This window comes from Indicator indicator, chromosome 12, assembly GCF_027791375.1.
Source record: "Indicator indicator isolate 239-I01 chromosome 12, UM_Iind_1.1, whole genome shotgun sequence".
In the NCBI taxonomy this organism is placed as follows: domain Eukaryota; kingdom Metazoa; phylum Chordata; class Aves; order Piciformes; family Indicatoridae; genus Indicator; species Indicator indicator.
Genome location: NC_072021.1, coordinates 3,066,408 through 3,084,080, shown reverse-complemented (window position 1 = coordinate 3,084,080; position 17,673 = coordinate 3,066,408). Strand labels below are relative to the sequence as shown.

The 17,673-nt window shown below is 47.0% G+C and overlaps 1 protein-coding gene across 1 annotated transcript in view; it reads left to right on the top strand.

The window, feature by feature from the left end:
• The first annotated feature begins 1,113 nt into the window (after nucleotides 1-1,113).
• Nucleotides 1,114-17,673, top strand: part of CRISPLD1 (cysteine rich secretory protein LCCL domain containing 1) — a 30,654-nt gene continuing 14,094 nt past the window's right edge. Inside the window, exons 1-4 of the mRNA XM_054385264.1 lie at nucleotides 1,114-1,149; nucleotides 13,531-13,649; nucleotides 13,953-14,085; nucleotides 16,554-16,669. Coding sequence (XP_054241239.1) covers nucleotides 1,114-1,149; nucleotides 13,531-13,649; nucleotides 13,953-14,085; nucleotides 16,554-16,669 — 404 coding nt within the window. The remainder of the gene's footprint in view (nucleotides 1,150-13,530; nucleotides 13,650-13,952; nucleotides 14,086-16,553; nucleotides 16,670-17,673) is intronic.

The following is a 17,673-nucleotide window of genomic DNA, read 5'->3' as shown; positions in this document are numbered from 1 at the left end:
AGTTACAATGTGGCTACGTTGCACATTGCATGTAAACAGGTTTTCTGCTTATGTATTTTTGGCGGACGCTTATCAAAGGAGGCAATTAGGCTCTGGGGGAGAGTTGCGTGTGTAGGTGAGCCACGACTCCATGTGAATGAGTTTTTTTAGTGAAGTAACTGAAGTGGTCGCAACTTTTTCCTGGGCTCTCTACTATACTACCACTTGGCTCTGCTGCGGCCCCCTGCGGTGCCCAGGACAGAGCGCTTGGGCCGTCTTTGTCTTTAGTCGTTAGACTAGTGAGACAACAGTAGTTAGGAGTTCAACGTTCGAAGATGGCGTCAAGTTGCAGCCCTAGGGGGGCAAGGTCAGGTGCAAAATGTGACTTTTTTAGCAAGGGAGGCCTTGAAAGTTAAACGTTTCTTGGGAAGGATAAATTTGTTGCAGCCTGCCCGTTGAATTCTCGGCTTCTCTAAGGTTGTAGGATGGTTAGATGTGTCCTCCTCGTACCTACACTTGAAGGGTTGTGTTGAAGAGTGGCTTGAGGTAAGATGTGTGGTGCTTGGTTAGGGCCAATTTGGATTTAGCACACTATGCATGCTGGAGTAAGAGAGGTATATTGTTGCATTTATATGGGGTTAAAGTGGACTGGATCTGTAAAGGGCTGTTCCAACCCATTTATTGATTCCCATTTAGGTTATGAAACAGTGTTTAGACAGCAGCTTTTCAAGCAAGATGGGATTTCCATTTTACTGGACTTTAATCAGTCAAAAGGAAATTAGTGACTTTAGTATTGTGGCAAATTCCGAATTTGGGGATTTGTGTAATGCAAATGAAGAGGTCTCTTTTATGAAGGCCTGGTGGTTTAGTCTACAGGAATAGATATTCTGTCGTAGTCTCAGCTTAGTTTTGAGGTGAAGCAAGGGAACTGACTTTCGTCTGCCCTCTGTTCATTATGTCATATAACTATTTTTGGGGTGATGATTTCCGGTGCTACGCAGCGAAATTCGCGCTGGGTTCGGTTTTGGGCTTTCTCAACCCCAAGAACAGGGAACACTCTGACGTCGGGGCTGGGCGAGCCTGGTTCCACCGCTACCAACAAGGCTATTGTCTGAGTTATTCCAAATCGCCGCGATGTCGATAAGCTGGCAGGTTTCTCACGAAGCTGATGTAGGAGCAGCTCGTATAGGGACCTGGAGTAGGAAATCGTACGTGCCTTTAGGTCTTGAGAGGAAAAGTCGAGGGATGTCGATTGGAGACACCTTCTATTTTGCTCCCATTCCTGAGTTCATGATATGGAGGTTGACCTAAAATGTTTTTCCTGTGGATTCTGGTGGCGAGAGGGTTGGGCTGCATTTCTCCCTCGACTATCAGGTGCATATAAAATTGAGAGGGAAATGGTACCTGTTAACATGGTGCCACGGGCGGACGGGGGTTTGGAGCTAGGAGGGTTTGAAGTTTAATATTAATTTATACGGTTTTATTCTAGGGAAAAATATATGCTTTTCTTTGCTAGCTGTTGGTCAGAGCAATTTTCTTGAACAGGCTCCTGCCCTAGCGGTGAGTGGTTTGTGATGTCCCGCCATCCCGGGATTTTGTATCTTTGGGGAATATCGGGTCTTTCGGGTACGCTAATGATTTCAAAAGAATAAGTTCTGTTGTGTGGGCCGATTGGCACTCTATTGGTGCTTTGGGACAGGGTTTAAATGGTCACGGTGGGCTTGTTCAAGTTTTGATAGTGTGTTCAATTGATCTTCATACGTGAGGGCCTGTGTTCCAGCGCCAACACACTTCTGATGAGATTATTTGTGATGACAAATGAATATGCCATCGTGGTCCTGAAATCGTCTGGATGGTGACATGAGGCCATAGGAACTTGATAAAGAATCAGGAGTTTGCATTCTTTTCAGTATTTTAATTATTCCGTCTTTTCTCTACAGTCCTGAGTCTTGAACTGGTATCTGAGCCAGATAGCTTAGTGCTACTCAAGGTGCTGATTAGAAGGGGCCCACGTGTTACGGAACGTTTTGGGAGTGATGTTGTAAGAACAACAACGATTTTGGGTAAGGAAGCTATACGTTGTTATGGCCCATTTACTCTTTCTGCAGTTATCCACTCTTTCAAGATTTGTAACTGAGGAGTGAGCCCAGAAGGAGTACAGGTGCCACATGTTACTTGAGGATATGTTGTTGACCAAATTAGGAAAAAAGATCCTTTTAAGGTGTAAAATGGGGAGTACAAAAAGAACCCCCAATATGGATTTGAATTCGCTTTCTGTAAGATTGCGGACCGTTCTCTCCCTCCTGCCATTGATAAAGAGAAAAGGTCTCTGATGGCTGGTTCACATAGGTTGCAGGAAGACTTACTAATTTTTCTCAGCTGCGCAGGTCAACGTATCCCCCAAACGGTTTGAGTGGCCATAATGATACAGAATTAGGTCTTCTCAGGTGCTGGAGCCTGGGGCTTGATAACCATATTCATCAGGACGGGGAATAAAAGCTTTCATCGATTCCCAAGTCCTTGCAGCTCTTGGGGGAAATTGTAGCCGAGTGATGCGAATTCTAGGTTAGAATGTGGCAGGAAAAGCCACATATTTTACATGTGAACAGAGAAATATCTTCAGTGGATGCTCTGCACTCAGCTTTTAGGGCCTGTTTCGCCAGTCTATGACTGTTGGTACTTGTGGTGTCCGTGGTCGTTTGGATTACTCTGAACATCTCGTCTGCTGTAGAGAGATTGAGTTACCCTGGCTGGATAATGTATCCCTGTGTTGTTTGAGTGAACCAGAGCAAGGCTCCGAGAATGTTGGTACCTTATCTAATGGCCTATAATTTATATATCTTACCCTCCCGAGGCGCGGCACGTGTCCGTCTGGAAGTGTCCTAGGTGAGAAGGTTCCAGGCTCTTTTTTCCGCTATAGTGCGTGTTTACTCTTGTGAGATAATAGTGAACAAGTGTGTAGCCTAAATGATGAGGAAGCTTCAGTACCTGGATTACACATGGATGGTATGCCTCTCCTCAACTTATGGATACGGGGACGACACCTTCTCTTTACGTGAGTTCGGAGGGGTGCTGGGGTGCCCTTAGATAATCAGGATGATCTGCCTCAGAAAGGTTGATACGATCCTAGTGTTCTCCTTCTTACTGAGGTGCTTTACTTTCCCGGAAAACTTTCTGGACTGCGTTACCTGTGTGATCCTCTGACCCTGAGGTGCTTCTGGCTCATGGCAGGGAGGAGTTGGATGAACAGTGCCGTTGAGCAACTCAAAGTCCAGTTGAGGAGGTGTTTCCTCTGACACGCTGGGGGTACAGGGCAAGTGGGGGTTATGTCTTGATCAACTTGTTGTCTCTTTCCCAAAACCTAAGCGCATCTCTGTAAGGTAATTCTGATCTGATTAAATTTCCCACCATGGGCCCACTGTTCACCAGGATGGCTGCTCCCATGCATGTCAGAATCTGGGAGCTAACTCTCTAGTGTTATGGAAAAGGATTTTCCTGATGCGATGCCTTGCTATAACTGAATGCGCCAACTACTTTGCTTGGCTGTAGCAAGTATCATGTTTCTGTGAATTCGGGACACTAGTCGTCTGGGAGCTCTCTGCAGCCTCTTGAGGTCTGTCTCTCTTAGTGTCATGTCCTAGCTTCTTTCTCTCCTGGCTCTGGAGCTGTATCTGTGCTGCCCAGGCCTCCTCTTTCCGGCATAGAATATTCCTTTATACCCTGAAATGGTTAGCTAGGGGAGTATGGAACGCTCAGTGGTACCTCTTTAAAGTGGCTTTTCGCGCGCTCAAAGCTCAGAAATGCAATTCATGGATTCCGTGGCTGTTGGGGGGAGGGGGGGGGTAGCCCTGATCCCATACAGTTCTATTCCAAAGCATAATGATAGAATTGATAGCCTTCTGTTGTACACGATTAGATTTTGAAGCTGGGCTTGAAGCTCTTGCCTACTCTTTTACAGTAACTTGATGAATGAACTTAAGATAGAAAAGATAAATGGAGAACAACTGACAGTGTATTCTAGCATTATAGATTTAGTTCTTATTTGTTTTTGCTCGAGATCTCAATTCTGCCTGTGTTAGAAGTACAAACCATTGGTGCTTTACCTGATTGTGTAGATATGCATGCTAGCTCAGTTGAGTTCGCTGGCTATGGTAAAATGCTCATGTCATTGCAGAGTGCTATCGACCTGATGGAGGGCGACTCGCCAAGAACTTTTCTGCCTCTTGTGTGATGCATTGTTAGAAATCCCTCCTGATCATCCGCACAAGTCTGGAAGCTGCAGAGCTAGTGTCATACGCTCTGTCAGCTCCCACGCAGAGAACTTTTATTAACTCTGTTTAGTGTACTCTCAGGAGAATCGATCAGAGCCATTGGATAATATACTTTAAAGGAAAGGTCTGTTGTAAGTTGGCCTTCCACATTCGTGGTCGAGTATTTTCTGGGATGCTGAATAGAAAGGTCCGTACCAGTGGAACATTTCCTGACAGAAACTCTTCTTTAATGGTCTCATAGTTTAGTGTTTCCACTTGTTGCCCAAAACGTACGTTCTAGGGATGCGTTGCGTGATATACAAACAATTCCTGTCTCATTTCAAGGCAGAAGGACCTGGGGTTTGTGTGTGGAATCCTGCTGATAGTAGGACTGGAGAGCCACTTTGGCGCATGCCAAGAGAACAGGAGGCAAGCTCTTTGTGTGAAGAGGGGAACGTCTGCCCTCCTTTTCCCTGCTGCTTTTTTCCACTTTTATGCTGCTCACTCTCCACATCCAGAGCTTGGGTGGAAGTGCTTCAGCTCCTTGCTTGTGTGCAGAGGCCACTACTGGGAACCTCTGGATCAAAAGAGCCTTGCATGAGTGACGTTGACTTATTCCTCTTATTCTCCCTGGCAAGCCTTTAGCCAAAGGATTCGGCAATGCCAAGTGGCCAAGAAAGCAAGTGGATAAGTCCACAGTTATGACTTCCATTGATGTGATGCCAACAACAACAACCAAGCAAACTCCAAGTACAGAAACTGAAAGTGGAAAGGAGCAGGAAAAGGCTCAGTGTCTGCCTGAGAGCTGAGGGAGAGCCTTCCCAAAAGGAAGCAGGAGCACAGACACTCTTCATCTTTTGTTTGTGCTGTCAGAGAACTCCTTTGTCCCCATATTATAAAAAAGATCATTAAATATTAACCAGTAGCAGCAGAATCAGAGTTTAAAAGCAAAATGTGAGCTGACCATAGGAAAAACACCAAGGAGATTCACAAAAGTCAACACATGTAACTCATTGGCCATCTGATACCTGCCCAGAAATCTTCCTTAGCTGGAGATTTTTTTGACTGAGAAAAAAGATTTCTTTTTTAACATGTGCTAGATAGTAATTTATCCTCTCCTCTCCAAATGTAGCCACAAAATTGGATGTGGTATGAGTATAAAGACTATCATAGTTAGGAGAGTGTGATTCATTAAGAAGATTGTCTTCTGTCCACATGGAGAAAGACATATTTGGGCCAGTTCTCTTTAATGTCTTTATCAATGATCTGGATGAGGGGATAGGTGCACCCTTAGGAAGTTTCCAGATGACAGCAACCTAGGAGGGAGTGGTGATCTGCTGGAGGGTGGGAAGGCTCTGCAGAGGGATCTAAACATGCTGGATTGATGGGCTGAGGCCAATGGGATGAGGTTCAACAAGGCCAAGTGCTGAGTCCTGCAGTGGATCACAACAACCCCACAAATGCTTCAGGCTTGGGGCAGAGTGGCTGGAAACTGCCCAGCAGAGAAAGACCTGGGGGTGCTGGTTGACAGCAGCTGAAGATGAGCCAGGGTGTGCCCAGGTGGCCAGGAAGGCCACCAGTAGCCTGGCCTGGATCAGCAATGGTGTGGCCAGGAGGAGTAGGGCAGTGATTGTGCCCCTGTAACTAAACACTGGTGAGGCTGCACCTCAAGTGCTGGGTTCAGTTTTGGGCTCTTCACTGCAAGAAGGACACTGAAGGGCTGGAGCAGGTCCAGAGAAGGGCAATGAAGGTGGTGAAGGGTCTGGAGAACAGGGATGGGGAGGAGCAGCTGAGGGGCCTGGAGGTGTGTAGTGTGGAGAAGAGGAGGCTGAGGGGAGACCTCATTGCTCTCTACAACTGCCTGAAAGGAGGCTGGAATGAAGTGAGGACTGGTCTCTTCTGCCTAGTATGAGGTGATGGAAGGAGAGGAAATGGCCTGAAATTGTGCTAGGGAAGGCTTAGGTTGGAGAGTAGGAAAAATTTATTTGCTGCAAGAGTGGTCAGGGTTTGGAACAGGGTGGTCAGGGTTTGGAACAGGGTGGTCAGGGATTGGAACAGGCTGCCCAGGGAGGTGGTGGAGTCACCATCCCTGGAGGTGTTTAACAAATGTGGACATGGCACTGTGGGACGTGGTCCAGTGGTCATGGAGGTGTTGGGTAGAAGGTTGGACTTGATGATCTTTGAAGTCTTCTCCAACTTTAATGATTCTATGACATTTTAAACTTTGTCATGAAGAAAGATAACAGTTTCTTAAAATGAGGCTGCTTCACTTGTGAAATCCTGAGACATCTAATTGTTTGTTCTGAGTTCCCTGTTAGATCTCCATATGGTCAAGAACCCCCCTCAGACATTTTCCCAACTCTCTTTTTGGACATTTTGAGCAACTGGTCCAGTGGGAGGTGACCCTGCCTATGGCAGGGGGGTTGGAACTGGATGATCTTCAAGGTCCCTTCCAATCCAAACTATTCTGTGAATCTGTAAGTGTGGTCAAAATTAGAAGAACTTGACAAGTAGAAATAATGACCTGGAATCAACAGGTTGAAATTGAACTGCTATGGTGTGGAGTAAGGAAAAAAATCCAACAGGTAAATGCTAAGGAATGAAATGTAGAGGTAACACTGCAATTGGACGGTGTTGGGTGATAGGTTGGACTTGTTGATCTCAAAGGTCTTTTCCAACCTGGTTAATTCTGTGATTCTGTGAAAAGATGCAGGAGTCACAGTGATTTTAAAAATAAGGTGAGGAAATATGCTTTGAAAGGAGGCTTCTCTGCCTGAAACCTGTGAGACGTGGTCTGAAATGTGCTGTCTGGTGTGGGCACTTCTTTAAGAATGAAGGAGATTGGTGGAATTGATTCTAAACACAGAAGGTGTGATTTATGAGGAAGACTGAAGGAACGAGGCAGCTGAATTTGTTTAATCTGGGAAATACAGGAAAGAGAGGGATTGTTTTTTTTCTTGGCAAGAAAACATCAGCTAGCAGGACAGGGCAGGAGCTTTAGTTCGTGTACCAAGGAAATGCTCTTTATTCTTACAATCAGAGAGCTCCAGAAGAAAATGACAGTAAATATTCTTCTGAAAGGGCTGGGTTTAACTTTAAAAATGGCAATAATAGATTGGATTCTGTCTCAGTGCCAGAAACTGCTGAGATCAGTCTCTTGAAGTCGTTTCTGGCTGTACCTCTCTGGTGTTTTGTGCTGCTTCTGTGTAGCTGATTTCATAGATTCACAGAATGGTTTGGGTTGGAAGGCACCTTAAAGATGATCAGTTCCAACCCCCCTGCCATGGGCAGGGATACTTCCCACTAGCCCAGGTTGCTCAAAGCCTCATCTAGCCTGATCTTGAACACCTCCGGGGAGGGGGCAGCCACAACCTCCATGGGCAACTTGTTCCAGCGTCTCCCCACCCTCACTGTCAAGGATTTCTTCCTCATCTCCAGTCTCAATCTCCCCTCTTCCAGCTCAAAGCCATCACCTCTTGTCCTGCCACTCCCAGCCCTTGTCAAAAGTTCCTCCCCAGCTCTCCTGCAGCCCCTTCAGGTACTGGAAGGCTGCTCTAAGATCTTCCTGAAGCCTTCTCTTCTCCGGGCTGAACAGCCCAACTCTCTCAGCCTGTCCCCATAGGGGAGGTTCTCCAGCCTCTGATCATCTTCATGGCCTCCTGGATGTGCTCCAACAGTTTGATGTTCTTTTGGGGGAATCAGAACTGGATTCATTTCTATAGGTGGGGTCTCAGCAGAGCAGACATTTTTAGTTCTCAGCTGTCTTCCTGGCTTATTTGCTGCTGCAATTTCTCACTCTGTGTTTCATGTTTCCTTTTTTCCTCCTTACTGTCTTTGGTCTTAAAGAATACAGTGTATTGTGTTCCCAAGTAAATAAATGCCCACACTGTACTGTGGTGTTTGCTCTGTCACTCTCCCCATATATTTAGAGTGCATACAGCAGTGAGGTATTGATACCATGCCATGGTAAATGTTTGCTTTCAGTGCTCCCCACTGGACTGACTTTTCCAACTCTACTGAGCTTACATTTGTGCTCTTTTTCCCTTTCCACAGAGTCCCATTCCATCTGGGGTTTTCCTATTTCTTTCCATAAGAGTCCCATTCCATCTGGAGTTTTCCAATTTCTTTCCATAAGAGTCCCATTCCATCTGGGGTTTTCCTATTTCTTTCCATAAGAGTCCCATTCCATCTGGAGTTTTCCTATTTCTTTCCATAAGAGTCCCATTCCATCTGGGGTTCTCCTGCCTTCCTGCCTTTCCCAATTAAAATGTTATTACTGGATTTGATTTGATTTGATTTTTAGTTACTGGAAAACATTTTTTGAGCTACTGGACCTAGCAGTTCTCTTGCAGTGCTGGTTGATATAATTGGTGGATCACACCTGGAGTACTGTGTCCAGCTCTGGAGCCCTCAGCACAGGAAGGATGTGGACCTGACAGAGTGGGTCCAGAGGAAGGCCACAAAGATAATCAGGGGGTTGGAGCACCTCTGCTACAAGGACAGGCTGAGGGAGCTGAGGTTGTTCAGCCTGGAGATGAGAAGGCTCCAAGAAGATCTGATAGTGACCTTCCAGCACCTGAAGGGGGCTACAAGAAGGCTGCAGAGGGACTGTTTACAAAGGCCTGCAGGGACAGGATGAGGGCCAAGGGTTTGAAATGAGAGAAGAGCAAATTTAGATTGGATGTTAGGAACAAGTTCTGCACCATGAAGGTGGTGGAACACTGGAACATGTTGCCCAGGGAGGTGGTTGGGGCCCTATCCCTGGAGATATTCAAGGTCAGGCTTAACAAGGCTCTGAGCAACCTGATCTAGTGGAGGATGACCCTGCTGACTGCAGGGGGGTTGGACTGGATAACATTTGGAGGTCCCTTCCAACCCAAACCATTCTATGATGCTATGGCTCACTTACTCTGGTGCTCTTTTGCTTTACCATTCACCCAACACAAATGGTGGGATTCATCTCAGCAAGCATTTGATGTCTGTGGTGTAGATGGCTGTGTCCAAGCCTGTCTCCTTTCTAATTAGTAGAGAAAAATTAGGCTTTCTAAGTCAGTTTATCTCAATTAAAGGTGGGTAGCTAAAATTATCTCCCTCTATAGATGCTTCTTTGTCTGTGTAGCTGAAAAGGTAAGTTAGATAATTAGCTCAGAGGTTAGGTATCTGTCTTGAGGCTGTTCAAATTCAAAGGAGGTTAATCCCATCCCATCTGATTAGTTTGGCTGGCGAGGAATTGTAATTGAAACTGTGGTATCCTCAGTGAATCATCAGCTGCTCCACAAGCAGAGCATTGGTTTCAGTCTGCATGCTACCTGAACCCCGTGTTGACAGAGGTTAAATCCCACAACTCCTGGTCCAGTCTGTGAAGTTAAACTGGTGTTAGCTGTGGTTTGGTTTAAGGTGATATCTTGTACACCAGAAACTTTCAGAAGATCCATGTTGCATGCAACATCCCTGCAGCAAAACTTGTAAGCTTCTGGGCTAGAATCACAGAATCCCAGAATGCTAGGTTGGGAGGGACCCCAAGGATCATCTGGCCCAATCTTTCTAGGTGATGGTGTGGGTGAAATGAGCTGGCCCAGCACCCTGGCAAGCTGAGTCTTCAAACTGTGCAGTGTAGGGGAATCCACCACTTCCCTTGGGAGAGGATTCCAATGTCCAACTAACTGTTCTCCTGGGGAAACATTTCCTTCTGGAGTGCAATGGGAATGTCCCCAGCAGTAACTTGTCCCCATCACCTCTTGTCTTGTCCATGGGACTTCTTGTACAATGGCAGTCTCCCATCCTCCTGGTAGCCAGCCTTTCTGTATGGTCCATGGCAATAAGGTCTCCCCTGAGCCTTCTCCATGCTGAATGACCCTAGGTCTTAGTCCTTTCTCACATGGCAGGGCTGCCAGCCCTGTGAGTCAGCAGCTGGAGTCAGTGACTGCTCCTGCCCTTGGCTTCAATCGGCCACTTGGGTTTTAGCTTCAGCTGGTCTGGTGTGTGTGGAACATCTGTGAATTGCTGCTAGTGCCCTGTCTCTGTGAATGGCTGTGGTGCACCAGGCTTCAGCAGGATCCTGAAAGCAATGCCTGTGTTGTCAAGTTTTGTGGTGCAGCAGGAGGAGGTTGATAGAGCAAAAGAATTGGTGCTGAGGACCTTCCCTTTATGCTGCCTGCATTTCAAGGGGGTTGTATTGCACTAGGTCTGCTCTGTGTGCAGTGTATACCCAGGAGCAACTGCAGAGTGTTGGATACACTCCTGGAGCACAGCTGCTGGTATTTTACCTGGACAGGGTCCAGCTTGTACTGCAAGAGTGCTCTGCGATAGGCAGTGAGTGGCAGTGAGCAGGACCTGGGTTTCAAAAGCATGTTCTTCATCTAAATTTAGAAACCCTCCCTATTCCCCTTGGATTTCAGTCATGGTGGTATTGCAACTAGTCTGAAAGACAAGCATTGGGATCTTCTCCAAGGGTGGAGGTCAATAAGGATGGGGCTGGGCTCTTCTCAGTGGTGCCCAGAGATACAGGCACCAACTAGAACCCAGGAGGTTTCACTTACACATAAGGAAAAACTCCTTTGGTGTGAGGATGCTGGAGCCCTGGAGCAGGCTGCTCAGAGAGGTTATGGAGAATCTCTTCTCTGGAGAGATTTCATTCTCTTATGCAACTTCCTGTACTTCTTGTGTATAATTTTCTTCCTCCATGATTTGTGGACTCTAGCAAAGAATCCCCTCCTCCCTGTTTGGTCCAGCAGCAGTCAGGCCATCAAACAGTTCCTTTCACTTTTCATGGAATCATAACTTTTACAAGGAGAGGCCAAGAGGTCTGGGTCTTTTTAGCCTGGAAAAATGAAAGGGGACCTTACAAATGCATAGAAATATCTAGAGAGTGGAGATCATGAGGATGGGTCTGGGATTTTCTCAGTGATGTGCAGTGATAGGACAAGGGGCAATGAGTGAAAACTCACTCCAGAGAAGGAGACTCCACAACCTCTCTGGGCAGCCTGCTCCAGGGCTCCAGCACCCTCACAGCAGTGTCTCCTCATGCTTAGGTGGGACCTCCTGTGTTCCAGTTTCTGTCCATTGCTGTATCACTGGGCACTGTCACAAAGAGCCTGGCACTTTCGTCCTGGGACCCACCCCTCACTTATAGATACTCAGAAGATCCCTCCTCAGCCTTCTTCAGACTAAACAACCCCAAGTCTCTCAGTCTTTCTTCAAAGGAGAGATGTTCAGGTCCCCCAATCATCCTCATAGCTTCCATTGGACTCTCCAGCAGATCCCTGTCTCTCTTGAACTGGGTAGCCCAAAACTGGACACACTACTCCAGGTATGGTCTCATCAGGGCAGAGTAGAGGGTGAGGAGAACCTCCCTAGACCTGCTGGCCACACTTTTCTTGATGCACTCCAAGTGATAGGATGAAGGACAGTTGTTTGAATCTGGAGGAGGGCAGATTTAGGTTGGACATAAGGAGGAAGTTCTGCACAATGAGAGTGGCAAAATACTGGAACAGGTTGCCCAGGGCTGTGGTTGAGGCCCCATCCCTGGAGACATTCAAGATCAGAATGGATGTTGCCCTGATCAAGTTGGAGGTGTCCCTGCTGACTGCGGGGGAGTTTGGACAAAGATGACCTTTGAGGGTCCCTTCCAACCCATTGCAATCTGTGAATCTGTAGCTTTGGTGTCTGCAGAAGATTAGCACTGAAGCAAAGGCTGCTTTGAATGTGTTACTCAGAAAATGCAGTGGATAAGGCAGAAAGCTGCATGTGTCAGGGTCATCCTGTGGTCAGGAGTGTTGTGGAAGAACTGATGGCACTGAAGAGACTGGAGCACAAAAGGGTACAGCATGCATCATTTTGTAGGCTTGAGTCTGTCTTGATTTCACCTGTGGTCCCTTCTTCTGCACACAGCAGAGGGGTCCAACATGCATTTCTCAAGCCAGCCCCAGAAGTGAGCTTGCTCAACCTGAGAGGGAAGAGCTCCATAACTTGTTATCTACAACCCTCAGGCTGTGCTCTACCACTCAGTGTGACCTGGACAGGCAGCAGAGCTGGGCAGAGAGGAGCCTCATGAACTTCAACAAGGAGAAGTGTAGGGGCCTGCAGCTGGGCAACAATAACCCCCTGCACCAGCACAGGGAAGGGGCTGAGCTGCTGGAAACCAGCTCTGTGGAGAAGGACCTGGGAGTGCTGGTGGAGAATAAGGTGACCATGAGAGAGCAATGTGCTCTTGTGGCCAAGAAGGCCAAGGGTCTCCTGGGGTGCATTAAGAAGAGTCTGGCCAGCAGGTCAAGGGAGGCTCTCCTGCCCCTCTGCTCTGCCCTGGTGAGGCCACATCTGGAGTATTGTGGCCAATTCTGGCCTCTCCGTTTCAAGAGGGTCAGGGAACTTCTGGAGAGAGTTCAACAGAGAGTTATGAGGATGATGAAGGCCCTGAAGTTTCTCTAAGGAAGAAAGAGTGAGAGTCCTGGGGCTGTTCAGTCTGGAGAGGAGAAGGCTGAGACAGGACCTTATCAAGGTCTGCAACACCCTGAAGGGTGGCTGTCAGGAGGATGCAGCCAGGCTCTTTTCAGTGATACCCAGGGATAGGATGAAGGGCAATGGATGGAAACTCAGTCCCAGGAAATTCCATCTCAACAGGAGGAGAAACTTCTTTAGTGTGAGGGTGCTGGAGGCGTGGAGCAGGCTGCCCAGAGAGGTTGTGGAGTCTCCTTCTGTGGAAACTTTCAAAACTCATCTGGATGTGTTGCTGTGTGAGCTGCCCTGGGTGATCCTGCTTTGGCACTGAGGTTGGACTGGATGATCTCTGGAGGTCCCTTCCAACCCTTAACATTCTGTGATTCTGTGAAAAGGGAGAGAAAATTGCTTTCCTTTCATCTAAGCTGATGGTTCCAAGGAGGTAAAGCCTTATGCTGAGAGTGTGCTGGACAATAGCGTTTGGGCTAAAAGAAGTGTGTGTGAATAAAACATCTCAGAAGGTCGCAAAGTTGACATCATTTAGGGTGGGAAGCTGGACTGAGCCTTGCAGCAGACTTGTGCTTTATTCACTGCAGTGTGGCCGGCCGTGCTTTCCACAGGGAATGCCCTGAAGGGATCACAGCTTGTTGTGGGTGGTGGGTGTTTTTTTGCCTTGATGAAACCTTTTTTCTTCCTCCTGTAACACAAATGGGGCACACAAGTGCCAAGTCTCTTGATTCTAGGAGCCTGGTAGCAGAAGCTTTACAAATGGACAACCCTTTGCTTGTGTGTTTGTTTGTTTGAAAGTCTGAGCTACACCCCGAGTGGTTCCTGGAAGATATCTCTTCCTCCTCTCTCGTTTCAGACATGGGACACAGAACTGGAGAGATCTGCAGAGTCATGGGCTGAAACCTGTCTCTGGGAGCATGGCCCTGCAAGCCTTCTTCCATCAATTGGACAGAATCTGGGGGCACACTGGGGAAGGTAGTCAAAGATGATTTTTTTTATACTATATAACCCCCTCCCTGGAGGTGTTCAAGGTCAGCTTGAATGAGGCCTTGAGCAGCCTGGTCTAGTGGAAGGTATTCCTGCCCATGGCAGGGGGATTGGAACTGGATGATCTTTCAGATCCCTTCCAACCCAAACCGTTCTATGAATCTTTCATATCTGGGTTTCTTTTTTTTTTTTTTTCTTTTTAACCTTACAAAATCTACTTGTTGTTTAAAGGAAGAATGATAGAAGCTCCAACTTTTGAATGATCTAATAGACCACTACTGGCTTTCATAGGTACAGACCTCCAACATTTCATGTCCAAGCATGGTATGATGAAGTGAGAGATTTCACCTATCCCCATCCTCACGAGTGCAACCCATATTGTCCTTACAAATGCTCTGGTCCAGTATGCACACATTACACACAGGTATGTAGGTGGCTTTGGGGTTTTGTCAGCTAGGGAAAGGAGTGGTCAAGACCTCCAGTTAGGTTGCTGTATGATGAAGGGACCTGAACATCTCTCCTGTGAAAAACGACTGAGAGACTTGTGGCTGGAGAGGAGAAGGCTGAGAGGGTGTGGAGGGTTGATCTTTCCCATGTCTATAAATAATATGAGGGGTGTCAGGGTGAAGGTGCCAGGCTATTTTCAGTGGTGCACAGTGATAGGACAAGGAACAACAGGTACAAGCCATCTCCACCTCAACATGAGGAGATATTTCTTTGATGTGAGGGTGCTGGAGCCCTGGAGCTGGCTGCCCAGAGAGGTTGTGGAGTCTTCTTCTCTGGAGACTTTTAGAGCCCACCTGGATGCATTCCTGTGTGACCTGCCCTGGATGACCCTGCTTTAGCAGGGGGGTTGGGCTGGATGATCTCCAGAGGTCCCTTCCAACCCCTACCATTCTGTGATTCTGTGATGTGCAGACCAGATGAATCTTGCAGTATATACCACAGCACTAAAGCACTGATGGGGCTGCTTGGTGTTGGGCTGCATAGTTACAAGCATTGAGCACTGGTGGCACAGAGCAGGGTTGCCACACAAATCTGTGGGTTCCCTCCTCACAAATACAACTTCTGGAACGTGAGTGAGTGAGGAGAAAATCTCCTAGAGCAGTGTGAAACTGAGCACTGCTGCTCACTGCACTTGGCAGAATCTGTGCTGTTGTATGCTGAAGAAACAGCACATTGGGAACAAATTACAGGAGGTTTTCTTAGGTGAATTCCTCTTATCAAAACATTTTGCTTTCACTTCAGCAAGATCTGAAAACTGCCTAAGAACTAATTTCTTTGGTATCTGGCCTGAATTATTCCACAGGGGCACCAGTCAGGTTTGAATCCTAAAATCCACATGGAATTGTTCAATAGAAAACAATTCCAAATGGGTTCATTTGTAAACATTTCCTTTGTCTGCTCAGTAGCACAATTTCCAGTTGTATCTAATTTTAAGGCTGAATCACCTCCACAGAGTCACCTCCAGATTGTTAATTCCCATTCCGGAGACAATACCAAACTAGTTACACTTCTCCACTCCATCTCAGACCTCCCATACACACATAGAGCTCTTTGTGGTGATAATTTTCCACACCACTTATCTCTTTCAACTTCTAAATCTTACAGGAACTACACAGTTGAATTAATAAAATCTTACAGAAACTACACTGTTGAATTAATACAAACTTAGCATCTTTCATCACAGAATCACAGCATGTTAGGGGTTGGAAGGCACCTCCAGAGATCATCCAGTCCAACCCCCCTGCTGGAGCAGGATCACTTAGAGCAGGTCACACAGGAACACATCCAGCTGGGTTCTGAATGTCTCCAGAGAAGGAGACTCCACAACCTCTCTGGGCAGCCTGCTCCAGGCCTCCAGCATCCTCACAGGAAAAAGTTTTCCCTTCTGTCCCTGTGGCACCTCCTCTGCTCCAGCTTGCCCCCAGTGCCCCTTGTCCTGTCCTTGGACATCCCTGAGCAGAGCCTGGCTCCATCCTCCCCACACTGCCCTGCACATCTTTATCCCCAGCAATGAGGGCAGCCCTCAGGCTCCTCTGCTCCAAGCTCCAAGCCCCAGCTCCCTCAGCCTGTCCTCACAGGGAGATGTTCCACTGCCTGCAGCAGCTTTGTGGCTCTCTGCTGGACTCTCTCAAGCAGTTCCTTGAAGTCCTTCTTGAAGTGAGGGGCCTAAAACTGGACACAATATTCCAGATGTGGCCTCAGCAGGGCAGAGTAGGATCATATTTTTCTAATTTGAACATTCCAGCCTGTGTGGTTCAGGTTATTTTGAGATCTTCAATGAAAATTGTTTCAGCAGAGGAAGAGAGAAGCACAGCCACCCTAGATTGCAGTGACATGAAAGTATCTTAATTTCAAATCTGTGCCTTGAGTCTTTGTGGTTTATGGGATTTTTGTGAATGTTTTTTTTCTTTCTGTTACCAAATATCTTTTCTCTCAGTCTAACCAATCTGACCCCCTCTGGGTCATTAAGTTGTGCTGGGAACTGCAGGGCAGAGGAACCTAATTTCTCCTGATCCATCTTTACCTGTTACATTGAATACCAAGAACTGGTTCTTCAGGTCATGTTCTGTAAAATATTTTCCTACACTTTCAAATGCTGGCTCAGGCCATGCATCTAAAATCAGAGCCACATCTTTTGTATCAAGGTGAAGCTTTTCTTTCTAGTAAGGAAAAAATGATAAAAATAAACCCATCATAAAATGTATCTAAATATAACTGAGTGGCCTTTTACCACTTGTAATTGGGTCCCTTCCCCTCACTGATAACACAGGGGACAGAACAGCACTGTTGTGACTCAAGTCATTAGATGTTGAAGTTTGCAGAGAGTTTTGATTTGATGTCACTCAGCTTTGGTTTTCACCTGCTTTTCTCTTTCCATTTTCACAGGTTGTGTGGGCTACAAGTAGCAGAATTGGTTGTGCAATTAATTTGTGTCATAACATGAACATCTGGGGGCAGATTTGGCCCAAAGCAGTCTATCTGGTGTGCAATTATTCTCCTAAGTAAGTAGGCTGACATCCAAAAATATCTTGAGGGGGGCAATGTACTTTAGGATAATCCAGGAACTAATCTGAAAGGAAATGAGGCTGGGTTTGTGGTTGTTGTGCTGTTACAAAGTGGAGCATTGTTCCCAAGGCAGCCTATGGCTGCACAAAGGCTCTTGTGATTTTCTAGAGCTGCAGTGTGGGGGTCTGTGTCTTAGCATGCAACATTAGAGATCTTTGATGCAGACTGATAGCTGTCTGCAAAAACAAATGGATCTCCCCATCCTGACCTTAAGGAATGTGTCACAGGAAGCCTGTGGTTAAGGGCAAAATCTGAAGGATATTCCAAATGCCTTTTAAAACCTCTTTGGTGGAGGAAGAGGAGAGGTTTGGTGGTTGGCTGGATTTTGCTAATGTTCCAGATTTGATATCCAATTCTGGGGCCCCAAACACAAGAAGAACATGGGACTGTTGGAGTGGGTCCAGGCTGGGAGAGCTGGGGCTGTTCACCCTGGAGAAGAGAAGGCTTCATGGAGGTCTTAGAGCAGCCTTCCAGTACCTGAAAGGGCTCCAGGAGAGCTGGGGAGGGACTTTTGACAAGGGCTGGGAGTGACAGGATGAAGGGCAATGGCTTTGTGCTGGAGAGGAGAGATTTAGGATGGAGATGAGGAAGAAATCCTTGACAGTGAGGGTGGTGAGACACTGGAACAGGTTGGCCAGGGAGGCTATGGGTGCCCCCTTCCTGGAGGTGTTCAAGGCCAGGCTGGATGAGGCCTCGAGCGACCTGGACTGGTGGGAGGTGTCCCTGCCCATGGCACCAGATGATGCCTTCCAGCCCAAACCATTCAATGATTCCGTGTCTAGCTGAAGATGTTGCTGCACACTGGAGTAGGGTTGGACTGTATGACCTTTAAATGTCCCTTCCAACCCAAACCTTTCCATGATTCTAAGATTTCATCTAGGAGAGCAGAGCCTGTTCTCATGTAATGAGGAATTTAGTGTATGCCAAGCTAGAAAGATCT